This window comes from Mycteria americana, chromosome 5 (assembly GCF_035582795.1).
Source record: "Mycteria americana isolate JAX WOST 10 ecotype Jacksonville Zoo and Gardens chromosome 5, USCA_MyAme_1.0, whole genome shotgun sequence".
NCBI lineage: Eukaryota > Metazoa > Chordata > Aves > Ciconiiformes > Ciconiidae > Mycteria > Mycteria americana.
Genome location: NC_134369.1, coordinates 24,498,251 through 24,525,137, shown reverse-complemented (window position 1 = coordinate 24,525,137; position 26,887 = coordinate 24,498,251). Strand labels below are relative to the sequence as shown.

The window sequence follows — 26,887 nt, the reverse complement described above, 5'->3', positions numbered from 1 at the left end:
CATGGCTGGTACACACTTTGTGCTGATGATCTGATTTGTAACAGTAAAGGTAAGGTGGGACTTGTATTTCTGAAGAAAAAGAACCTTACCTGACTGAGTTTCAATGCGTGTCAGTGAACTACATTTTCTATTCTATTTTTATTTTAATAAGATATAGGAACACCTTTGCTATAGGAGGCAAAGTGATCCTGGAACTGACTTGAAAACTGACTAGTAGTTACTGGTTAATGACTCACTACATATTTTCTGCTATCTGCTGTAAATGTAGCTGCTAGAGTAGCTTACGAGAGAATATACTACATTGTTTTTAGAAAGTGTGAATTCTCTCTGATTTGGCTAAACCAACAAATATTAAGCCTTTGATTACCATTAAAACACAATAAAATAAATCATAATTACAAATATATTTGTAAAGATGCTAGAACACAAATGATAGGTACCGTGTATCTGGCTTATCGACGTCTGTTTAAAAAATCACCTCTGTGAACAAAGAATGGTCCAGTCATTTGAGCACAAGGTGGGGATCTAGAAGCTCCTATCTTCTAACTCATGTTTCCATAGATGTGGGACAAGACGAGTAATTTAGGAAGTGACTCAGGCATCTGCCAGTCCAGAATGGTTTGGGTTTTCCATAGATCCCACGCGAGCTAGGTCAGCCTCATGTGCTTGTTGCAGATAACCTAGGACGTTTATTATGACACTACATTTTTATAGTTGGGTATCTCAATCATTCCTTAATATCCCTTTTCCATGGTTTAATTATCTGTAAAATGGAAAGATTACATTTTTTGTACCCAATAGCATCTCTATGGTAGTGGATGAACGAATGAGTTGGAAAGACCCTGAAGTTGCAAGGCACTAGCAACAATATGCTGCAAGTACTTATCTGAGAAAATTTGGTGAGTCTAGTCCTTTACTCTTCTATGACCAAATTAGTATTTTTGTAGGGGCAATGACACCAGAATTAGTGGGATACAATAGTGAAGACCTTTGAGAAATTCTGCCAACTCAGCTGAAGAAAAACAAATAAACCACAACAGATGTGCTCCGCTGCTTCTGTATGAAACACCAATTAAAAGGAGTTTCCCAGGTCAGCTTTCTTTTCAGAACAGCTTCTCAGGCAACAACCAACTTCATTGAGTGGTGGACTTGACCTCAGAGGTAACACAGAAAAGTAAGGAACCAAAACATGCTCCTGTGTTGGGTTTCATGCTTGTTGCAGTAAGTCAGTCCTTTGCCTGAGGCAGGCAGACCTGCTAGGGAAGGGAAGAAGTGGAAGATATTTACATCTACAGGGAAAAAAGAATATGTTCTGTTTTCAGCAGTATTTTTTGATGAAGGTGTTTAATATTGCTCGTGAATGTAATAGCCTGAACTATTCCCACAAAGGCAAGGCACTGTGGATCTGTGCAAGAAGCTGTTCCCCTCTTCCGGCCATCTTTCTCATCTTTTCCTATCCTCCAGCTGTATTTCATATCCTTTCCTGTCCTCCAGTGTCTGGGAACTCCATGGGTTGTATCTTTTTGCCTGGCTTTTTCATTCCGTAGTGCAACACTGATTTCTCTGTTCAGAGCAAATTCACAATCAAAAAAATTTAGGATTTGTCCCTAAGCTCATAGTTCTGTCAATCAAAAACTTGTGGTTTTGAACAAAATGCAAGAAATAATTCATAAATGAGTCTGAAAAATTCATCTACACTCTCTCAAGCTCTCATCCCTACTTCAAGTCACGTTCATGTCTTGGCCTCAGTCCCACCTCCTGCTGAATGAAGGCTTAATTTAAAAATTGGCTAAAAAGGCTTGAATCACAGCAGAAAGTGGAAGTAAAAAATGTAAACAATGATAGCAGAATTTCCGACTTTGCTCCCTTATGTGTATATATTATATTGTAATTATGTCTTCTCTACTTTTTTGCTTTCTCTCCTTCAGTGCTGGAACATTACCTGTCACATTCCGGTGTCTTGAAGAAAATCTAGGCATTGATAAGCGTGTAACAAGGTTCGTTCTTCCTGTTGGAGCAACTATTAACATGGATGGAACTGCCCTTTATGAAGCTGTGGCTGCCATCTTTATAGCACAGATGAATGGAATTGAGCTGGATGGAGGTCAGATAGTTACTGTGAGGTCAGTTCAAAATATTGTAGGCTTTGTTTCTACAGACTGTAAAATACAAAGCGATGTCTTCTCAGTAGCTGTGGGATTCACTGTGATATCCATGGATTTATAATAATGATATGCAAAGGAATGTCATATACATAGGTCCTGGTTCTCTGGTGACGTGCGCTTTCTATCATTTGCAGCCTTAGTGCATGCTGGTGGTGTTTTTACACAGTTTTGCAGTTGACAATACGATGTGAAATACAGCATTCTCTGTCCAATGCAATGCCTTTTTTAGTATAGAGGGATGCTACGAGTGATATATGGGGCATTAACTTTCTAGAATGTATCTGTTTATATACCATGGAAGAAAAAAGTATACCTAAAAATGTATCCATGTATTTATGTCTTCCTGTACTTTTTCTGTGACTTTGGTGAACAGCAAACAAAATGGACTAAGAATAGCCTAGCCTGAGGGTGAGATTGCCTGCAGCATGGTCTGGATGCTCCCAGACTCTTTATCTCTAACCCAGCAAATATTACCTCTAGTCTTTTTGTATCAAATTGTCATATTGAGGACTAAGCTGAATATCTGGAAGGACAAGGGAAAGTGCCCATTAAAGTGGATAGGAGTGATTGAAAACTGTTTACTGTAATGGAGTTTTAAGACTATTAGGCAGGGTGACTAATTAAAAAACAATGGCAAAGTTGACTGCTGCAGCTAAAGTTAATTTACAATGGAAAACTTGATGAAGACACCAGGCCTAACATTTTGAATAGTTAAAATGGAAACCACTAGTGGAGGCTGCCAAGCTTGCCTTCTTCTTGTAGTTTTCACCCACCCACCTTTCTTTTATTAAACCCTTTTAACACTAAATAAACTCCTGCAAAGGGATGACTAATTCTATGTTTATTGCCCAGCTATACTAGTTCCACATTTTCTGTTTCTTTACCTCCTGCCCCAACCCCTGAAATAGTACAGCCAAGGTTTGTGAAGGGTTCAGGGCTGCTTCTGATGAAGGCAGATGCTAGACCTGCATGATGCATATTTGTTGCTAAGACTGAAAACAGTCATTTCAGAGATGCGACGTATTAAACTAAATTGAGATCAAGGAAATTCAAGTCAGGAATCAGCTGTTGTCTAAGAGATTTGGTAGGCTTGAACCTGAGTTACTCCTCTTCTCCTCCTCTGAGGGACTGACCCAATAGCTCTTCCTGATCTCACCATTTCAAGGCTGGTTTAGCCAGCTTTGTGACTCACATTTACTAAGCAAGCGGCAATTTTGGGCTATCTGTAAGAAAACCATTGGTTCTCCTCTTCATGCACTATAGCATTTTTGCTACAACAATATGACAAGAACTATCTCTTGAGGTGGCAATACAAATGAATGAAAAGTTATTAGGTTTTGTCTGTCAAATCCAGTTTGTGATACTGAGGATATTCAAATGACCCAGACATAAACTCACAAAGACTTAATTAGCCTTTGACCAGCCCCAGTTACTTCAGAGGATCTACATGACCAATATGATTTCCTTTCTTCTTTGGGAGAGAGTGATCTTGGAAATGGTAGCTAAGCCAGACTGTTTAGACCTGAAACATGGACCTTCATTCCTCTCCAGCCCTGTAAGCACTGCTGTGGGAAGGTTGGCAGGAGCATTTCCTCACAGAGCTTGGAAGCAATCCCTTACCAGTTCAGGCTGGAAGTGCCTGAGGAGCTGGCACTGTGCGCAGAGCCTAACGGCAGAGCAGAGCATCCTGCCTGCATACCTGCTGGACCTATCTCGGTGTTTAGTAGGCCAGGTTGCACTCTAACCCAGACACCTGACAAACACACTGCAGCCTGGATTGTCTGGGTCAGACCCAGCCATCTGCCAGCTCTAAATCAGGCTAACATCCTCACAGATTAGTTCTGTGGCTCATGGCCGAGGACTTCCCCCATAGAGACCCTTCTCCCCTACTTCTATGTTGGAAACACTTTCAGATTTGTTGGGTACATCCACAGAAGTACAACCATGTTACTCATCTCTCTATTTAAAAAGACAGAGATAACTTTTTCTTTCCTTTTTCCTTGTTCCTTGTTGCTTTTTCCTTTCCCTCCCTCTCCCTCTCCTTCTCTTTCCTGTTTTTCTCCCCTTGCCTTGTTCTCTGACAATTTTATTTTCCGTTCTTTGTAGGATTGTCCAATGATGTTGATATTAGTTATGATCTGTGTTGTATTTTTACAAACATTTGGAGCATAGACATTCACCCTACTGGTCTTCATCAAAAAATAAGAGAGGCAAAAACAAAGACAGGTTTGGATTTATGAAACAATCAGATGAATTTTGCTTTTTCATCTAGGGTTATTTGTATCTAGGCTTGGTACACCACTGGCTTGTACCGTGGGAGTTTTGGATGCCAAGACTTTTACTCTTCTATACTTGATAATAACCACTTTCTCTCAGCCATTACCTCACAATTCAGTCTTCAAGTACCATAAATAAACAGAAATTAACCACCCTGAAAATTCAACCTGTAGCCACCAAACTTCAGCAAGTCTGGATGATCAAAACTCAGGATTCAAGACTCTGGATGTGTTGGCAGAGCTCAGAAAACACCACCAGGCCAAAGATTTGAATGTCATAACCAACTTACAGAACTTAAAACCCTCAGACAACCCTCTTACAACTCTCAGAACAAACCCCATAGATCTGGCCTCCCCTAATAAATAATTTTGGAGAAACACAAGCATGAAAACTATGGGCTGAGCTTACCATGATTTATCATATAGTTGTTAGTTTTCTGGGAAGAACTCATTAAAAATAAGACCTTCCTAATGATCACATGAGTATGCAATGAAAAGTGTATGTTCCTCTTCCTGCTACCCCCATTTGATTTTTGTTTTTGCAGTTTGACCGCCACCCTTGCAAGTGTTGGAGCTGCCAGTATTCCCAGCGCGGGACTTGTCACTATGCTTCTGATCCTTACTGCAGTGGGTCTCCCTACCCAGGACATCAGTTTGCTTGTTGCTGTTGACTGGCTTTTGTAAGTTGTGTTGACTCCACTGCTCAGCGCAGAAAAAGTAGCGAGGTAATGCTTGTCCCTAGTGCTTTTCAGCCGTTGATCTTAAAGAACTCTCCTCTACAGATGAAGCAAAGGAGGAAATAGGCTATTTGATGATGTAGGAGACACTGAAAGAAAGCAGCTTCTCAGCTGGTACAAATTGTTGTAGAACTACTGAAGTCAGTTTCTATGAGCCAAGGATCTTCTTGTAAGACCCTTGGGCTCACACTTATATATTTTCTTCTTCCTAATGATGCCTCTCCATCACAGACATAGCTCAAGAGCAGTTTTCTGATCTTTGCTTTCATATTTCTGTTTCTTATAGTTCTGGTCTAAAATTAAGGACAAATGCTGAAAATGCAGATTCCATCAGGACATTGTCAGCAAGTTACGTGGTGGTTTCGGCATTTGTAGTATCAAATGTTTTATGCTCGTAGTGGGGACAGTCTATTTCTTTTTGTACATAAGAAAGTAAAATACTTTTAAGAAAGAAACTGTTCTAGAGCAGGTTATAAACCAAAGACAAATAATAAAGCAAACTGAAGGAGAGAAGGTCATTCCCTAGTTTGATTTTCCTGACAGATCACTCAAACTGGAAAGACTGACTTTCATTTTCAAGGAGTTGAGATCAAAGTTCTTCAGTGCCATTGCAGGTCCTCCGACAAGAAACAGCTAACCCACAGATAGTTTTCCAAGGCTTTTGTTCTTCAACGTTTGAATACAGAAGCTGTAAATATAGACAGCACATATGCCAAGCCACATCCTTTCTCATGTTGTCATTTGACAATGTGGATATCTTTCTGTCACCTGCACAGAGCTGACAGTGACTAGGTAGTCCTCTAAGTAGTACTGGCCTCTAGAGGCATTTATATTGTCCTGTACTGCTGCAGCAACAGCCATGTCTCCCCTAATATTCTTTTACATAGTAAAGAAAGACATATGTTTCTGTTGTGCCAGCCGTGGTGCCGAGAAGGGGAGATGTAAGTACCGCTCTGTACTATTTGTGCATTTTCTCTTACACTAGCAGCCTCAGCTGCCTGCTTGTGGTAGCTTTCAGTACCAGATACACTACTAAAATTATGCAAGAAGGAATAGCAGAGTTGAGAATGTGAAGATAAAATAGAAAATTAATTTTCTGTCATTATCTTTTGGCTTATTGAGAAGAACTCAAGAACTTGGTCAATCCTCTGACATGTATTTTGGATCCACTGGTATAGTCTATCTGTTATTACCTATCTTGTCGCTAAGAGTTGTGAAGAATAGCACACAGCGCGTGTTTCTGCTTCAGGGAAAAATGAAAGAGGAATTTACAGCTTGGTAAGGCAAAGGGAAAAGATGACTTACATATTTTATATATAACTGAATATCATGATATCATGACTCAGAATGGTGAAATGAGCAGGGTTCAGCAGTCAGAGTACAGCTGGCATAGGGAAAAATGTGATATTCTGTGGGTTTATTATATTTATGAGGTCATGGTTGAAAACCGGAAAGCGGCATAGGAATCTGCAGCTGGGAGGAGGACAGCAAAAGGGAGGTGCATACTCATTTTAAATATATGTTTTTGCTGGCTCTCAAAGTAAGGCAAATAGGTAGGTTTCTGCAGCTGGTAGGAGGATATGCAAAAGGAGCCTGTGGTTTGTTTGTTTTTTTAGGGAAATGTCATTTAAAAATATTCCTGTGGACTGAGAAGCTCTGCCCACACTAGCCAACCTCAGAGCTGTAAGTTTACCAGCAGTTCTGGTCCACTAGTAGGTGTTGCATTTCAGGCTTGGCTTCAGCAGCCATGTTACTGCTGGCTCATCCAACCCTGCTTAGGAAATAAAAACGTCTGTACTGTGGAGCTGTAGGGATGATGCATGTAAGTATAGGAAGGACAGTACTTATGAAAAAAATATTTCAAGGTATCTTTCCAAAATAAATGCCAGGCAAAAGAACCTTTTAGCACAAACGGTTGGGTTTGGATCCTCCTGGCCTAACAACCAGCAGTGCAATTGCAGCATGATTCAGAATTGAAAGGTAGAGAGAAAAGGGAAACGAGAAAAAAAAGGAGATGAAAAGCTCTGTGTCATGCCACTAGTGGTACAAAGTTAAGACAAAGTTTGGTGGAAGTGTTGTGCTAATTAACATATGTCAACAGCTAATAGCTTTATTTTCCATCTTCCAGTGATTGTGTTGTGGTAGCCACAATGATCTAATGAGATATGGAAAACGATGCTGCTGACATTGCTGATCTTAAGAAAAGGCACACAAGCCAACTTTTGGGCAAGCTTTTGGGCACACAAACCAGACTTAAAGAATATCTGAAAGGAAAGGTCATAAAGAGATATTTTTCTTTACTTGCAAACATTGTCTTCTTCCATTTCCTTAGATCATCAAATAACGTTACAGCAGTATTTCTAACAATGTAGAAGAGAAAGTTAATAAAATATTTAAGACCCAATTCCAGCCACTTTTCTGGAATCAGTGTGTAAATGCAAGCAGCCATGTAGTAATATTTGCAATAGCTCTTTTATAACATTTCAATTCCAGATAATGAAAGCTTTTAAAAAATTTCCTACTTTATGAGTTTTTCAACATTTCTGATGAAGGAAAATAACAGAACATCAATTGATTTTACAATGCTACCATCATCTGAAACTGTGGTCTTACCAAAACTAGTTTTGCACGGTTTGCTCATGGTGTTACGAAAACCTGACTTTTGATTGTCCTTAAACTTGGCACTCTCTCCGTCAAATTGGAGCCAAAAGGTTTCTGTATTGATTTTTTCTCAAGCCTCTCCAATATCTAGAGATTAGGTTGCTCAACCTTTCCCCCTCCTACACATACATACACAGTGTGAGCTCTTTCACCAGGCAACTTTCCCAAGATTTCACAACTCTCATAGTTTCTCAGTTTAAAACTAAGCACAACAGAGCAGTGACATTTAATAGGCCAGTAATTATAAGCCAACAGCTGGAATAAAACCAGCTTCTTTGGCTCTAGCCAAAAGCTGGCTACTTTCCAGATGTGAGAATGATAAGCTTAGGAAATATCATAGCACAACCTCAAATAGAGTGGTATTTTGCAGTGAAGAGAGAGGAATTAGAGAAAATGGGCTTGGACGGCTGATCTGGTATTTAGACCTTCATTCAGTAACTCAGAAAAAGATTTCTTGAGTTCTGACTGTACCTTGGCTTAGATCTAAATTCAGAATATTCAAACCGAGTTGACGTCTGGATGTTATGAACAGGGCCTTATATAAATCAAATTAAACCATAGGAAACAGGAGCTCTTTCCTGTAATGACAGAGGTGAGTCAAGTTAAACATGTCACCTGGTCTTTGACTTAGCAGGTATGCTAAGATTTTCATCTCCTTTCTAAAATCTAGTAAGGTTGATATACTGGGATGTCAAGCTTTCAGGGAACAGGAGTAACTTTTTTGCATGCTAGCATGCTATATAGGTACTATGACATTAATAACAAGGGGGCTTGATGCAGTTCTTATTTTCTATTCCTTTCATCTACATTGTTAAGCTTCCAGTTCTTCTGATTTATACCAGTTTGAGGAAACTGGGCATTAATCCTTATCAGGATTTAAAAAATTACTTCCCAGTTATTCCAAAGCACATTCTTACGAGATGTTGAATTGGCTTTTGATAGAGAACTTTGACTTTCAGTCTCATTATTCCTCTCAGAAGCTGTTACGGACAATGCAGAAGTAGCTGTGTTGGGGCAAGTAATTTACTATACTGCAACTTTCCGATATCGATTTTGTTTACATCGTTCCAGCTGGAATTAACTGGTTGGTTGTTTTTAACAAAAAAGAGTAAGTACAGAGTAAGAAAAGAGTAAGAACAAAGTCTTCTTTGTTCTTCTTAGGGTGTTCTTTGGCCCAAAAGAGGTCACTGGCACTTTGCTGTTGATTCCTGACAGCCAAGACACTGTCCTTTCTGTTGTAAGGAACTTATTTGTTTACTTCGGTTCATGCACTATAGCATGTTCTGCAGCAGTGTGCAGTTTGTATCGCTAGATCTCATGCCTACTAGTACATGCATATGGGCTGGAGCATCTCCTCAAATGACCCTTTCATAATTTGAATTGTGCCTCAATTATACTTATGTATTCTCTCCACCTTGGTTTTTTGGCATCCTATACTATCCCTCTGTCATCTGGCATCAGTGAATCCTTTCAAAATTTAATACCATTCATACAAAAAAAATTAAGCAAGTGTTCTTTTTGTGGAGCTATATTGCTAGGTTCAGTATATTTGATGGTCTTAATTTAAAATTACACTCGGAAAGTCATATTTTCCTATTCTGCCACTCTGACCAGGTTTAAAACACTCTTCACAGGTATGGGATGAGAACTGTATAAAGCATTTCATTTGTGTGAAGCAAAACTGGAAGGGTGTTTTCCTCCTATGGGTTGTTGGTTGGTTTGTTTTTCAGGGGGATTATGGGAGGGGTTTTTTTGTTCTGGGTACTCTCTTGATGACAAAAAAATAAAAATGAACTGCTCCAACTAAGATCCTACACCACAAACTCCAAATATGTAAGCATGATAATGTAGAGAGGGAGAGGAGAAACTTGAAAGGGAATACAGTTCCACAGCTGGGAAAGGCGGATTTACAGATATTTAGAGCAAAGATGTTAAAAAGGGCTCAAAAGTTTGTATGGCCATGAATAGGCATCTGTAATGAATGTTTATCAGTTTGGGGTTTATGTATTTAGGTTTTTTTTCTTGGTGTTCTACAGGAAAAGGAGATGTCACACAAATCTATTACCAGAAATACTAGAAGGGGTGTTTTCAAATTAATCACTGTCATGGGAAATGAGGTCTTAAATGTTGGCTTTTCTGTCACTTGGCAAATGTCCACACTGTTCAACCTGCCCATTGAAAATGAGTCTTCGTGGATATACCTCTGAGAATTAATCAGTGCAATCGCTTCTCTGACCTATTTGACAAAAGCTAGACTCAGTTGCTGCAGTAGCTTTAAATTGCAACCCTCAGTCAGAAGGTTTTTAGGAGTCTTATGTTTATTTCAGATATGAAGAGGCAAATTAGATTGTAAATGATTTCAACATGTGTAATACAGTCTACCTGCAGTAGGAAAGATAGTGGGAGCCCATAGTCCTGCAGTGCTCTGTAGGACCATCTCCCATTTTTGCAGAATTTTCAGCAGGTTTGGGGCAGAATTCTGAAACCAGGGAAAATCCACAACCTTGAGTTCACTGCTGACAGATAGAGCCACACTCTAAAAAAGAGACAAGAGAAAGGTGGCATGTCTGTCCAATGTCATCCTGTCCAGGAAGTGCCAACAGACATGTTTCTTTGTAATGAAGCATGTGAGCATTTGTTGACACCCTCCTACAACGAAGGGCACTTTTTACTGAAATGCTGTCATAGGCTCATCATATTGTAGGCCATGACCTATATTTGGTTGGCTGTGGCATACAGTAGTATGGCATACAGTAGTGTGAGTGGGCATGCTGCCATGCTAAGAGATGACCGTCTGTAAAGACGGTGCCAGGAGATGAACTTCAATGGCCTGAGCCTTATGGAGATATTTCAGGCATTTTTTTCCCCATAGTTTGCTCACTGAGAATAAAGGGAGAGGCCATTTCTTAATTCGTCCCAGAAATGAGAACACTTCGTCAGATCCAAAATCCTTTTCTCTGGCTGCATTAAGTTCAGTGCTCTGATAAATTCACATTAAACAAAGGGCAATGATGTGAGCCTGGCACCCTGGCATTGAAACCTCCAACTCTGGAAGCAGGCGCTGGGGAGATCTCAGTCAAGCTCTGCAGTTTGGCTGTGTCTCTAGCGCAAGTTCTTTGCCAAAATCCATGAGTATGAGCAGCTGGGACATGGGAGTTTGCACATCCTCCCTGTCTGAAAAGTCCACTGGGAAAGTAAGCTTTTTCAATTTCACTCGAAAGCTCCCATCTTTCAGTTCTAAAGATGCCTTACACTTTCAGAAATAAATGCAGTAACTGTAACACTAACAGGGCTGCCATGCCCTACTTTTTCTTCCTCTCATGCCATTCATCCTCTGCCTTTTGATTCTTTTGTAGGGACCGGATGAGAACGTCAGTCAATGTAGTGGGGGATTCTTTTGGTGCTGGCATTGTCTACCACCTTTCCAAGGCAGAACTTGACACCATTGATTCCCATCATAAAGGGCATGAAGACATTGAAATGACCAAGACTCAGTCAATCTATGACGACATGAAAAATCATAGGGAAAACAACTCAAACCAATGTGTTTTTGCAGCTCACAACTCAGTCATAGTAGATGAGTGCAAGGTACCTTTCACATTTATGGATATTGAGACATGTATATAGCACTGCATGCTTTATTTTATCTTATTTTTTAACCTGCATGTGTTTTTCAAATTGTTCTGTAAATAACAATGTGACAACAAGGTCCATGAATCCCAGACATTTTGAATGAGTTTGAGCAATTCAAAAGATGTTTTTTTTCACTCTTCTTAAAAGTTGTCATTTGAGGGGAAAAAATCATGTACATTGTTTACATATCAAAAGGCAAGATGCAGTGCATTATGGAATATGCCAAGACGCAGAGAATATGGCATCACCTTCTATGGATATTTACTGAATTGTGTATGGCAACAGAGAACTTAATTGCCAACCCAAATGAAGGATAGCTGCAATTCAGATACAGGTGTTGTCATTTGCTGACTGCCTCCCATGATACGCTGTTCAGCGGTGGACATGTTGAATGCACTTTAGCATCAGAATGCTCACTCCTGCGCTCACTCATACAGCATGCTTACGCTTTGGTTCTGTCATCGTTCCTGAGTCATTAAGACACAAACATAATATTCTCTTTCTAATCCTTGCTGTAACTAACATGGATTATTAATAGTCATCATAACATCTTGATCAGAGCAAAGTGAGCTTGAGAAACCTAACCAGTTGAATGAGAAAACAGTTGGGGAAGTTAGTGGTTAAAAGTTTACTAAGCACCCACCACTAGGATGGGGCAGTTTAAAATCAAGAGAGAGTTTTTGAAAAAGAGGAGAGAGAGAGAGAGAGTGAAACAAGCTGGAACTTTTCATTTCATAGTCTTTTTTTAATTTACTAATACTCTGATCTGATCCTGTACACTGTCTTTGACACAATGAATTTGCCAGTTAGCCTACCTTAAGCATTTATCCAAACAGATTCTCTTGCATCTTCCAGTTGCCACAACTGAGCCAGTATCTAACTGTGAATGCCTACACTAAATCCATTGGCAGATCACTATATATATTGGAAATATAAGTCCTATTCTATCACTTTCACCTGTCTCCAGCCTGGCTGGAAATGCTTTTTAGAATATATTTTTGTCTAATGCTTACTTCTAGATAATATCAGGCCAAACCTGAATTTCCAGGGGAAAAATTAATACTGAATTCAGGAAAGAAAGAACTTTCATCTTATCCTCAATTTTTCCCTGAATCTTCCAAGTTTTTAATAAAATAATTTTTTAAAATGAAAACAAACATTTTGTTCTGACATGGCTCTCCTCTTCCTCTTCAGACCCACTCTTTTTCCATGACAAAAAATTAAAGAAAAAAAATTTTGAAATGGAAAGAGAATACATGCTTACACAAAATTAAAAATTGTCATTAATTTATATTTATCAAAAAAGGAAAGGACACAGAAGAGGTAAAAATTTGAAGGAAAAGAGAAACTGCCTGAAAAGAAATATCTCATTTGATAAAAAATTTTTTTCATTAAAAAGTGTGCGCACGCTCACATACACTTTTTGATTAACTTCTTTTGGAACTTTTGGAAAACCATTTTTCAGTGAAATAGACTATGCTCATTTCATTGGGTTTAAGACAAATTCAGCTACCATATATCAGTCTGAATCAGGTTCATGGAACTGAATACTGATAATTTTCTCTCCTTCCAGTCTCTCCCATTTGCACAGAGATCCAAGTCAAGCTAGATAGTAGCCTGTTGATGCAATACTTGCTGTACTTTCTTTTCTCCTTCAGTTTCTCTTATCACTTCGCTCAGTTGAGGCATTAGCTTACCTCAAAAACATGGATTAATGGTGCGGTATGTCATCCTAAGCACACCCTTTAATTAAAATTTAGGACCAGTGATTTATGAGCTAGAAGTGTTTGTCCTTTTTCATTGTTTTAGGTTTGCTCTGCTTGCAATCTCATTTTGCACTTTTAAACTCATGAAAAGAGCCAGGGTTTACTGGGTTGAGCACAAGACTGACTTTGAGCAGGTCACTTGTCTTGTCCGTGTGTCTGTCTGCAAGCTGCCAAAAGGATGTAGTGTTACGGTCTACTTTATAAGCTATGAATATATGCTGACATTTGCAAAGCATTTGGATCATGTTGAAGTGGTCTACAGCTCCCAAGTGTTAGAGTGGCAAAAGCAACAGAGTGTAGGATTTGGGGCTTCAAAACAGCCAGCTGTTAAATCTGAAGAGACATCTTGTCATCCTGTCAAATGCACTGGTGGGTTGAAAAGCTCACTGCAACTCTGGTCAGAATGTGGAAAAGCTAATCTACTAGCATGTCCTTTCTACTTACTTTCTGTAATATAGTCCATGTATAAAGCTAGTAGTTTATAATTTTGCATGGTCAATCTATATTTTTAATAAGTAGTTTACATTTATATGGGGGTAGAGTGGTTGTTATTGCACAATATTTTTGTATTTTTTTATTTCATATTTCACATGACTCTATGTGATTTTCATTTCTGAATAAGCTGTTCATTCCTGTATTTGCATGTTTCCCCTTTTCAATTAAGAAAAAGCTTGACTATGTTTAAAAAATCAGTGCATTTTGTCATGTTTCCATGTCCCAATGCTTCCATGCATCCAGTTTATCCAGCGTGGGGAATATCAGCTCTGTCTTTAAGTTTTCATTTGAAGCTGAGGATGTTAACTTACAAGGTAAGTTAGGAAAGAGTGAGCCATCCATTTAGAATTAAATGAAGAGTTCTCTCACAATTATAAAGACCTCGATCACTTTTGTAAAGTTAAATTGACATTTTACCTTTTTTAAATTTTTGAAGTCATTTGACTGGAGCTATCTTTCTTGAAGCATGTGTTTATTTATAGTGATTTCTGGGTTGCAATGTACTGGCCAGTGTTTACTGTGAGTTGGTAGGTCACTATAGGTCTCCTACCATACTTAAAACCTAAAAATTTTAGCACATATCTTTACAGGCAAGAGTGATGTTTTTCTGTACTTTGTGTGAAACAAACATAGCATTACATAGCATTGAATTTTTGGTCTGACTATAGTCAAAATCTTTCACTACATTGTTAGAAATAGTGGTATGATGAACAACACTTTCACAGCATATCTTTTCCTCCATTTCTTTAAAGGTGGTGTAATTATAGGTGAGTTTTTATAGATACACATCTATGATTATTCTGGCCTTGCATATTTTTCATGTCCTTGCATCAGCTATCCTGCTTTGCTAAGGAGTTCCACTGAAAAAATATGACTTTCTACATTAAAAAAAGTAATCTGTTTTTGAAATAATCCAGAGAAATCTATAGGAGATAGAAAGGAGTAGAATCTGAAATATTTATTTAAAAAAAACTACAGCAAAGGCTAAGAAAATATGGAACTTTTTTTCTACTGCTAATGTTTTCTAGTCAGTATAATAAATGAACAGGAGTCTCACTATTTGGGAGTGTCGTGAATTCTGAATAAATACATTTTACATATATAATAAGACATGGTGTATGTAATTCCTGTAAATATCATGATCTTCCATATAAAACCCATGGATTTTCTTGTGAAAGTGCCTTGGCCTTTAAGTCGGTTGTTGATGATAATTACTTGCAGGTAACACTGGCAACCAATGGCAAATCTGCAGACTTCAGTGTTGTTGAGGAGGAGCCTTGGAAACGTGACAACTAAGGGAAGAGATTCCTAGCTCCATCTTTAATAAACCCGGAAGCTATCTTCTGGCAAAAGATATCAAGATTAAAGAAGATTTCACTTTTTGCTATTTAACATCTACAGTTTCTGCTTACTTAATTTCTTAACTGAAACTTAGCAAAGATCTCATCAAGTCATTGTAGTGTCTTTGCCAAGCAATGATGCATAACCATCTGTCTCCCTTGTGTTACTGTTTGGATGATGCAGCTGGAGAATACTCCATGCAGTGCAATGTGCTCTCACCCACCTCCCCTTTCATTCAAGACACAGAGAATGTAAATGCTGCAAAATGAGAAGATCAAAGTGCCAGTACAGTTCACTACAGGGACTCAGGGTTACAAATACAAGAGAATCATAAAACCACATACACCTTCAAGTGTTTTGGTGACTCCTGTGGCATACCTGATCTATTTAGCACTGTATGGCTAAAATATATTTTGAAAATGTCCATAAAAATTTCTATTTGTTTTAATAATAACAAGCACTGTATTTTTGTGCCTAGCTGTACTTTAAACTGAACTTAGATCCAGGGGCAAGATTAATGTATAGAAGTCAATAAATTATCCCAGACATTTCATTAGATCAGTACAACTAATACTTACCATCAAGACAAGACCTTAGATTTGTATGTGCAGGTGCAGTCTTTATTTTATGATGGGGCTGTGCTGCTTTGTGACCACAATGCATCATATAATATAAGGCAGTATTATTGCAGAGGTGGTAGTTCCTTCACTAAATCTATGCCTGATGTACAAAATACAGAATACCATGGGCTCAGTTATGCCATTCTTAATCAAAGGAGGTAGCACCTTACTATTCACCCTGCTCCACTGATGTCAGAGGGATTCCTCATGTGGACGGGGCTACTCAAGTAAGGTACTACTAAGATTGATCACAGTTATCCTGATTGGGTACTTGATAATGAGCTATAAACAAATTCTGAACCCATTACTCTAAGAAATTGAGACGTTTTGAATGTGATCATCAGTAGCATTTGGTATGCAGTGAAAGCCATCTTTCAAGTATATGTCATATTTCAGAGAATGGCTAAATCCTGAATTCATTGCTAAGTCAAATTCCATGTAAGGTTAATAGAATTTGGCCAGGGTGAGGACTGAATGAAGAATAAACCAGAATTTCAGGATTTAGACCAGTACATTGAATATGCATCTCTCTCTCTCTCTCTCTCTCTCTCTCTCTCTCTCTGTCTTGCAGAGTAGCAATTCATGTAACTCTCTAATGTCAGTGAAATGTTTCTTGGAGCACATGGCATCTGAATTAATGAGATGGTGTTTTGTCAAGACAGTATAGCTGACTCATCCTGTCAGAATAAATTACAGTCACAATAATCACCCTGTGAAGTGTTTTTAAAGGTGCTTGTTAATAATCAGCAATTTTAAGACACTGGTGAATGCCACTACACTATTAGCAATGTTCTATAGCAAAGCTGAGCCACGTGGCCTTCAGAGGCTCTACCCACAGAACAAGCTTTGTGCAATTTTTGGGGACGCTCTCAAAGTTTCCCAGGATGAATCACAATATGAGCAGATGGTGAACTTAAAAATGGCAGAAAACAGAGTTGAAACATTTACGGAAATAGGCCATTCAGTGTCTGTGCTTAGACCTGTCATGGGTTTAAACAGGGATAATGCGTTTAACTGTAGAGTGGTATTTGACTCTGTAGAAACTATTAAAATATAAATATCATCTGCTTTTGCTCATCTGCATTCATATAAATATCTCTGAAAATGCACGCAGACCTGAGCCAGCCAAGGCTACTTGCATGGTTAATGATGTGCAAGATCAAGTCCATTGTCAGAGTATCCCTCATTTAAGCATTTGTTGTCGTGGAATATTTTTCTTGCCATTGTATTTTTGTCCTCACTTGCATGCTATGGCTGCAATCCTAAGCAAAATGGCCTACATAATTTAACAAATATTGAACCACTGTGAATTCTGTAGGCTTCTAACATGTATTAGAGGTGGAGACCTTTTCCAGAGGCCTCCTGAAACATCTGATGGATTTTTTTTGTGAGGGATGGAATTGTACGATATTCAGAGAAGTGGCAGGCAGGTTGTCTTCTCGTTTCTTCAGTCATTGGTATTGGCATATCCAGAGTTAACCTATAGGTAGCTAGCTGCTGCTTCTCCCAGTTCGCATTCGAAGACATTTTTACCACTGGGTTATGTGCCAGAAATGTGCCTGGGATGGTGTGTAGGTACTCTAAAATGCTCCCTACTCTGAGGGCGGTGGCTTACATCAAGTGAAATTTGCTGTGACTTGGGTGGTAGTTGTATCCAAGAATAACACGCAGTGTTTACCCCGGTTTATATCCAGCATTCTCGAGCTGTTTCATGGCACAGCTCGCCCATTAATAGATAACTTTCCATCCTCTTCACTGTAGCAGTTTCTTAGGAGCAGCCACACCGATTGCTTGCCTTGAAAGTAGCTTTAGAAAACTGGTCCATACACTTTTACCTGTCATTTGAAACTGTTTAGCAGTTGGAAGCAAATAGGAATGCCAGCAACATGTGACTAAGCAGCTCCACAAAATTATATATTGAGAACACTTAGAATGTGCTTACACTTACCTACTTGGGACCTATTGTCCTTTGAAGAGTGCTTCTTTGGATGGAGACTAGGGGAGGAAGGAATGAGATAGTAGAGAAACTCCACTACCACCCACCCATAGCAAAGGGAGAATAAATTTGGGTCTTTTGATAGGACTAGAATAGCAGACTGTGATTTTAAAATAGTAATTCTGTAGATAAAGTAATTCAGGGACGTTTCAAAATACAATTACGATGGTATTTATTTAAATGTGGATGTGGGAGAAGGAGAAATGTTGGGTTTGGTATGCTCTCTGCTTTTAGCCTGATTGAATATTTAATATAGTGTTACTCCAGCGCAGCACTGTGTTTAACCATCAAAAAGCTTTCTATTTCTCTGGGAAAATGTAACTCACTCTTGGCTTGCACTTCTCTATTTGCTCATTCCACATGAGGCTGGGTTGCTACTTAACTAAATAAACAGAAAATAACCCAGGGACCAGCCACCTTAGCTAATACAAGGTTCATGTTTCAGCAGGCAGTGCTGGTTACTTGCCAGTCTCTTTTTAGTTTCACTGAGTGTTGATGCATTAATTTGCATCTGGCAAATCTTTTGTATTTGTTCGCAGTGCTGGGGTGGCAAAGTTAAAGGAAAAGCACAGTAGAAAGTGATTTGTTTTCTGTGTAGTTCCTAAACAAATTAACGTTTTTTTTCTACATTCATCTCATTTGCTGCTCTGTCAGTTCCCCCCACCCTTGTCTGTGCAACTGTGATACCTTTTGAGCTTTGGATTGCTGACAGCACACTGGCACATGGAAAAGTCTAGACCAGGCATAGACTCAGCTAATTGCGTGCTTAATTAAGTACATGCTTACGCACTTGCTTTATGCATTTACTGCTGAAGCTAGGTCGGCATTCTCTTAATATCTGTTCGTTGAAACTAAAGCACATGATACATTAAAACTACAGAACAGGTGGAGCACTTCGCTACTGAATTTGTTTCTTCATTGCTTTGCTTAGAAGACAAAGGCTGCACCAGCATTGTAAGAAACATGCGTGGGTCTTATACACGACGGTGCTTCAAAGAGGTAGGGGATAAGGCATTTGAGCCATATTATGGGATGTGCTCCTTGCATTTGAATCCGTGAGAAACTCAGAATGTCTTTGAAAAACTGTGTTTGCTGTAGTAAAACCTGTGCCTGCAATGCTCGCACTACGTGAAAGCCCCACTGAAATCTATGGGAGTCACAGGCTTCCAGGAAAGGTCAAGTCCCTTCCTGTCTCCGTTAAGTTATAAGACATTTCACAATCCCATCCTAGGCAATAGTCTTTGTCTGCTATTTATAATGACATTGATTCTCACATCCAAAAGATTTCTGCCAAGATGGTTCTTTTTTGCCTAATTGTTTCTATGCTACGAGTCCAGGAATGAATAAAACTCAGCACAAAAATAAGGATCACTATCATTATGTGTTCTTCCATTTCTTCCTTGAGATACAGCTGATCTCCATTTCTTTCTCAAAGCACATGGAATTCCAACTTTGTGCCACTTTAAAACATACAAGTAATATCGATTTCTGATTTGTTGTCCATCACTCCCAGGGTCATTAGTTTTCCAGCAGTAGATATGCAGAAGAGCAGACTGTTCATCTGAGAAGCTGCAGCAAGAGTCTTTGAACAAATTTATTCTGGCAACTGCCTGGATTTTCTTTGCTTCCTCGCCTTCACTTGTGTTGTTGCAGCCTTGTTGTAGCAACACAGCAGCAATCACACAAATCCCCAAAACCATAGGCAGTATTAAACCTCACCTCTGACATTCACTTCTGTAATTGTCTTTAAAAAGGCTCTGAGCTTTAGTACCGGGCTCAGAAGAAGAATCCTGTGGATATGTAAAGGTATAACTGTCTCATTTCATTAAGTTCCATTCATCTATTTTTATTGCTGCATTTGAATTAATTTACAGAAGGATAAATAAGGGCAATTTATAAAGATGTACTGTAATATTATTCTGTTATGAGCCAGAAGACTATCCTTGATTTTATTACTGTGACTTCTAAGGCCACGATTAAGATATTTTTCATATTAGTTATTATGATTGGTATATAGTCCATTGGGACAATTCACCTCAGCTATAATTCACCATATAAAACTATGTAGAAGCTCCTGTTCCCAGCAGAAAGCACTCTCGGGAAGATGAGTGCTTCTCTCTTCTCTCCAATCATATTGATGATTTTGAAGGAAAAATATTTATGCAATTTCCTTTGTCTGAATAATGATATCTAGAGTGTAGCTTCAAGTACTGAAAAAAAAAAAAAAAAGGAATCGCAATACTGAAGTGTCAAAGAAGGCAGTCCACCGTAAACAAATTGTTCAGCTTCACCATGTTATTTTTTGAAGTATTATGTTCTTGCTCACAATTTACTTGAAACAAGTATTTAGTGCATATTCTTTCCAAAGTCATTGATCTTTCTTCCCACATACACAGCAAGGCTGTGTCTCTTCGTGGTCCTCAGACAAAGCACAGACTCTGCAGTTCTGCACACCTAAGGCAGGACTCCTGGTGTCGTCCCCAGCAATAGTGCTTGGGTACAGACTGTACAATGGGTGCCTCCCTCATTTTTTCCTTCTGATCATGTTTGATGTTAAATTGAAATCTGCTGCTATGAATGAGTCAAACCGCTGCTGATGCCCAGGCGCTGGTAATTCTTTTACTTCTTGTATTAATGGGCTCCCTGGCACAAGGCTCTGAGGAACCATCCCTCGCATGTGCAAAACCATCCCAGAGACATCTTCCCCTGCTCAGGGGAAACCTGGTGACTTCCCACTACCGGGTTGATACAAATCCTAACAGATAAGGTGATTGTGCAGTTGCCAACTATGAGTCTTATGGAAGACCCAGGCTCCAAACACTGAAAAAAACTAGAGCATATGACTGAGCCACTGAGTAGGTCTCTACTAGTGCAGGACAGAAATAACCAAGAGGCTAATGCAGGATTTGGGGAGGCAAGAAGACTTGTGAGATTTCTCATTTCACCCAACCAGTTGATCCCCTTTCAGTTCTAACTACATTCTGCTGCAGAGCCAATGCTGATGGATGCCAGAGTGTCTAATCCTTCTAGGCTGATTTTTCAAAATTCAGGAGTCCTGCAATTGTTTTTAATGATGCTCTGTGGCGCACACCATTACACGAAGGGAAACTGTTATGGGCAGCATCACACAACCTGGATTGTCTGGTACCTGTATATTGCTTTGTACATAAATAGTATAGTTTGCAGGGATCATTTTTCTATTTTTTTCTACAGTTTTTCAAGGACTGTATGCAAACTGTGTTTACAAATTGATTTTGCAGTCAGTATTGTAGATTATAGCATTTCCATTTTAGTGTTTTGTATGGGCTTGTGAGTTCTTGTGTACTACAGGTTGTCTTTCCTTCTTGAAGATAATTGCATACACTTCCATCCAACATATCCTGCTCCTTTCTTATATATCCCATTTCCTGTGATCTGGTGTGAACTCTAGCTTGTAGATTGCATGAGAAAAAGATGCATATGTGTTTACATTGTTAAATATTATATACTCAATACTGATTTAGTTATTAATACAGGTTTTGGGGGTTTGTACTTGTTCTCTGGAAACTACAGTGTAGACTGAACTAAATTTCCTAGTAACTGTAATTTACAGACACACTAATATTTTCTTATAATATTTTCTATATGACCGTATGAGGTAGGGGGATAATCTTTTAAAGGTGATCTGTACCTCAGAACAAAACCAGTTTTCTTATAACAGTTAGGATCAATGAAATATTTTTGTGTTATGTTTAGTGATAAATTATAAACAAAGCACAAAATGCAAGAAGCAAATAGGAATTTCAAGATGTCCTTAAATGCTGCAGTTCATTATGGAACAATGTTATAATAATCTGAACAGTCTTCTAGATTGACTGTCTTGGGCAATTGTCCCTCATTTTTGTCATTTTTCCTGGTGTTACCTTTGCCAAATCCTGCAGTTCTTTCTTAGGATCTGATCATGTATAATTGACTGACTCAGAATACAGTTTATAGAAAACTGGAGATCTGGATAGACAAAATACATGTTATTAGGTACCCAGTCCATCTTGCTACAATACAGTGTATATGAGTTCAGCCTGTGGAAAGAGTTCATGATTTGGCCACCTACCTTTGCCTTCTTGAAAAGGGACCAACAGAACCACCTTGGGACCAATGTAGTTGGGTAGCATCTGTACAAATACCTCCTGCTTTCTTATGTATTTTAAAGAGAACAACCACTATATTTTTTGACCAGGACAAGCGAGAGTTGCTTCTCTGTTATGGTCATCTGTTCCCATTAGGCAAATACCTGTTGGCATTAAGGCTGTGGCTATAATAATTTCTATTTAATTAACAAGGAACTGTTTTTAGAGGAATAAAAATAAACTAATATAAATATTCATAACAGTTATATCCTAAAAAAATCTTTTATGGCCTACTAGCTCTTTGACCGCGATTCAAAACAAAGAAAACATTGAATAGCAAGTACTGCTGTCCCAGTGTGACTGGGACACAGTATCTCTTCAACTATTCAGAAATCTATGGGGCCACATTATTCTGCTGAGGTTTTGGAGACTAAATTTCTACTAGATACACATGTAAGAAGTGTGTTGATATATCCTTGTATTTTAATCTCTTTCTTGTATTTTAAATCAGATGTACCAGGTATTATCTTAATAGGAACTGCAGGTAGAATAGTGCTGAGTTACTAATAGCTGTAAAACCTTGATACCAGTTTTGACATTTTGTTGAAGCATGATGTCCAGTGCCTCTCTGCACTTAGTGTAGATAATGTAGATATCAACATGTAATTTCAGTGAAATGGTGTATACAGTATGCATGGCAGTGCTTTAATTTAATTTAATTGGTTTCTGTGTATTGAGCCATAGTAGAAAATTAGACTGTCTTTTAAAATTTTGTTCTACTTCCTGTTTTTCATTTGCATCTGGATTTGTTTCCTTTTGGCCATTCAACTGATTAGGTTCCACAGCTTAGTGACTGCTTTATCTGTCTATTATGGAGTATCCTGTTCTGATAACATTCAGAATCATGTATGCAGCAAACTTATTGTAAATATGTTATTTTTAGTTTTCAGCTATCTAACCAGTGTGGTATGTGTTAGTACCTGCATGTGTGTACCTCCCTGGCAGTGAGTGAAAGTGATCCCAGAATAGATTTGCTGCTTTGTGAATGCAGTTGTTGTGACATTAAGAATTAATGTTCACCTAGAATGGTTAGTTTCTGTTTTGTTTTCTTCTTGGTTGCTTGAAATGTTGGGACTCTTTATCATCATTTATCTTTATTCTTTTTACAGCTTATTTAAACAGTAAGTCACTGTTTAAATTGGCACAATGAATAAGGGGAAATCCATCTAACTGCATTCCCTGCTGGATGCCCTGGCTTCTTTTGATTCTTTGTGCACTGTGCATCATTCAGCCCTTAGTCATGTCACGGCATCGCAGGATCCCTCTGAGTCACTTCCAGTTCCTCCTTGACCACAGACACCAGCAAAGCAAGTGCAGTCACACAGCTGTGACTGGCAAGGCTGCAGGCAGCAGGGAGCTGCTGGTTCTCTCCAGAGTGCCCAAGAAATCAAAGTAGGAAGCTCTGCTTCATCCCCTTGGCAGGAACAGTCTCTGAGAAAGATGAATACACTCATGGGCAAAGGTGCACTGTTTCTTTCATTGTTAAAAAAGGATATTGATAGTTACTGGAAATTAAATGCAAAGCTAAATGCTTCTTGAGCTACTCTGGTTGTTGTACAGATCTGTTATTTACAAAAAGTATGCCTGATCATAAAACAGACATATGAACTATATAGTCAGTGGCAAAAATCTTCTGAAATCAGGGCTACAGTTCGGATCTGTGAGAAAATGAGAGCTTTCTGGGGCAAAACCTGAAGGTGGTTCTGAAAGAGCTTGAGACAGCAAGAAGAAGCTGGTTCATTCCTAGATACACTGGGCCTGGATCTCATAAATATAATCATCCCCTGTAAGCAGAAAGAGATCAAGATCAGGCCCCAAAGCACAGGAAGTATCCTGCTTGGTGAGTCCCATTATGATGCTTCAGTATGAATTGCATGCTACAGTACTGTGCGCTGCCTATTCATCATCCCTTGCTCCCTCTTAAAAGTGACCAGGCACGAGCTGGAATGTTTTGAAATGTTTCACATAAAAAGGATAAAAAGGAAGAGGGATAAGGTTGGTCTTTTCCTTATACTCAAAAAGTTCCCCAGATTTTGAAATTACATTCTGTACAGTATCCATAGCACAGTTTGTTTAAAAACTAATGAATGCAGATGGTAAAATTCTCCCAACTCTGGGCTTGTATATTGTAGTTGGAATGCCTCCTAGACTGAGTCTATTTTTGTAGTTCAGATCCTTTCCTCCTTACAATGATCAGTAGTCGTTTGCTTTTAATGCTTTCTTACAGTGTGAACTGATTTCTGTGACTTTCATGTATAAAACAAACTAGACATTCTTTCTATACTGGAAATAGTCATGAATATAATCACTAAGTGTTGTACCTCTTGTGAACATATCATCAATAAATGTTGATTCATAATTTTCATGGCTTATATCTGTGAGTTTTAATGTCAGCCTGGGCTCAATACGGGAATGTTTTGGGTAGGGGTTTAGATAAAGCAGTCTGATGTGGGAGGCTGCCTGTTCTGAGAACTGCAGGCAGGGCAGAAGATGGCCAAAGTGTTAAGTGACTTTGCCAAAGTGTTAGAAATCTCACTGTATCCTCCAAATATTCCAGGGTGCCAGCTGCAACTGAGCTCGTTTACTACAAGGCCAGGATGCACTAACTACAGTTCTTGGCAATGAAGTCTAGAGAAGTGGGAAGAGATGTTAGAAGAGTAGGAGGATACAATGCAATGGCTGCAGTTGCTTTAGAAACCTACTTCCCTCCCCTGGCTGCTAAAAATTCCTCATAGCCTTTCTAAAAAAAATAATAAATAAAGCCTGTAGATGAACCCCTGGAGCACTTTGTAAAGAAATCGACTCTATTTAATACATGAATTAAGACATGCTCATGGAGTGAACCATGGCCCAGAGGACTGGCAGTTGCTAAGTATGGAGAGAAAGCACCAACATTTATGCTCAGAGTAGCACACATTACAGAAATAGTGTAACTACCATTGTGTGATCAAGTCACAACCGAAACCCAGGTTGTAAGGTTGAACAGTCTGCACAACCCTGGGCTTACTTGTTACTAATCTAACCCAGACCAGCATCCACTTGAGGATTTTCCAAAGAAAATCCAGGCATGGCAGGAAGTGGCTTTGGCAGCACTTCAGCTGGCGGTCTGCCCTCTGAGTCAGTAATGAACCAACTCCTAATGCGGCGCTAGGAAGATCTTTGGGCAAAAATCGGAGGCCCTGGCTATCTGCTGCCATTTCTGTACCATGTTGCTGCCTTCTGCCAGAGGCAGAAACATCTTGATCTGGCCTCATCAACAAGCATTGTTAATAAATTCATGCTGCTGACATAAAATTCCCTTCTGAAGTTTGTTACGCTCAGGATTCCCCATCACTCACGTATTGTGTGTGCACTGTTTACGTTCAAATTCCTTCCATAAAAGGTGGTTATTCTTTTGTTACACATCATGCCAAGACGTTTGAAATGAAAGGCTCAACACTGTGACCTGTGTTTGTTGCTTTTTTCAAAGCAATGTTTCTGCGAGAATGACCTAAAAAAACCAACCGATACAGGAGCCAATTCTACAATTATATGAAGTTGTCCCTTTTGAAAATACATACCCTAAAAGCTAAGCCCTTGCAAGCCCCTTGTGTACCCCTCTTTCTCCATGTCCTCAGCCTTAGAGAAAAAGATTATTTCAGGAGTGTCTTTTTTTCTAGAATGTGTCCCTCTCTACAGGAAAGCACCTGCTATAAGGTGCTATAAAAGACAGTGAGTCATGAATCATTGACCCATATTGAGAGATATTTCTATGTCCCCTCTCAGGCATGAAAGAAAAACCAAGAGAACATTTCAGGGCTGCTAAACCTTAAATGGTCTCTTTTAGTACGTGCAGTAGTACATGTAAACAGGACAAGGATATGAAAGAAACAGGTGGCCCCAGCTTACAGTGCTTTAGGAGGAAAACAACATTAAAAATGACACTCAGTTGGGCTAGCAAGAGTTATTTGCAGCAAGTACTTATACTGCAAGAATGTACAAATACCCCAGCAGGGTTTAGTGGCACTGCGCTGCTGAAGCTCCCCTGAGCTGTGCAGAGCCCTGTGCAGGCGCACAAAGCTGAGGCGGCTTCACAGCCTCAGCAGGCAGCTGTCTGCTGTCTTGTGTGGACAGCATGCAACGAAAGCACCCTTCTGCTACAGCTGGCACAGGAAGGAAACTAGATTGCATGCAAGATCAGGTCTTGTGGTCATGGCGGCATTACCAAGGCAGGCAGGTTCTGTGATGATAAGCAAAACGTGTGTGCGTAGACAGATAAATTACAAAGCTGACTGCCACCCACTGAAACTCGCAGGGATGGGATCCAGAGGAACGAGGCCTCACACTGTTTATGGTGCTTCTGTAGTACAAGGACAAGTATTTAGAAAAGCAACCTAGGGTCTGTCTTTCACAGTGTTGTGCCATTCATTCTCACTCGTTACTGAACTAAAAATATGTTTCCCTTTCCCGCAGTCATTTGTAAGACTGATCTACCTCCATTTGGTTGTTTTCTTACTGGGGTGCCTGAAGGTGCTCCACGGATCGCTCTCCCGTGGTCAATGGACACCAGTTGAGAAATTGTGCTGTGGAGATGTGCAAGTGGGAAAAGACAGCTGACTCCCAACTCTGTGAAGGGGAAAGAAGAGGGACCAGGCTAGGAAATTCACTCAAAATTCATTCCACTGTTTCACCTAGGTTACCAGTATTACCTAAATTGCCAGGACCAAATAAGCTTTGTTAGCTTACGTTTAGCAATGATTTTTAAGGTACTTCTCCATATGAAGATTGCTCTAAAAAGGCTCCCTGACGAAGACCCAGACCTTTGCAGATAATCAGCTGACCCTCTGAGCTGTCTCCGAACCAGGTTTCTCCTATTTTTGACTGGCATGTAACTGACAGGTAGGCTTTATACCTGTCCTCTGCAGGGGGGGGGGAAGTCATGCTTCTTGAACAAAGGGTAAGTTTGGTTTTTAAGTCACTAGCTGAACAAACAGGCATCCTTACCTACAGTTCATTTCAGACTTTTGCTTGATGAATGAAAGAAACATTAAC

The 26,887-nt window shown here is 39.3% G+C and overlaps 1 protein-coding gene across 15 annotated transcripts in view; it reads left to right on the top strand.

Moving 5' to 3' along the window:
• The window catches only part of SLC1A2 (solute carrier family 1 member 2), a 109,849-nt gene extending 85,632 nt beyond the window's left edge, over positions 1-24,217 (top strand). For 11 of the 15 annotated variants that reach the window (XM_075502486.1, XM_075502487.1, XM_075502490.1 and 8 more), the window contains 5 exons: positions 1,929-2,123; positions 4,987-5,121; positions 11,196-11,427; positions 13,932-14,047; positions 14,955-24,217. In XM_075502486.1, the coding sequence (XP_075358601.1) occupies positions 1,929-2,123; positions 4,987-5,121; positions 11,196-11,427; positions 13,932-14,012 (643 nt within the window). In that variant the 3' untranslated portion in view covers positions 14,013-14,047; positions 14,955-24,217. The remainder of the gene's footprint in view (positions 1-1,928; positions 2,124-4,986; positions 5,122-11,195; positions 11,428-13,931; positions 14,048-14,954) is intronic. The other 4 variants (XM_075502495.1, XM_075502482.1, XR_012775891.1 and 1 more) reach the window with 3 other exon arrangements.
• The last annotated feature ends 2,670 nt before the right edge of the window (positions 24,218-26,887 follow it).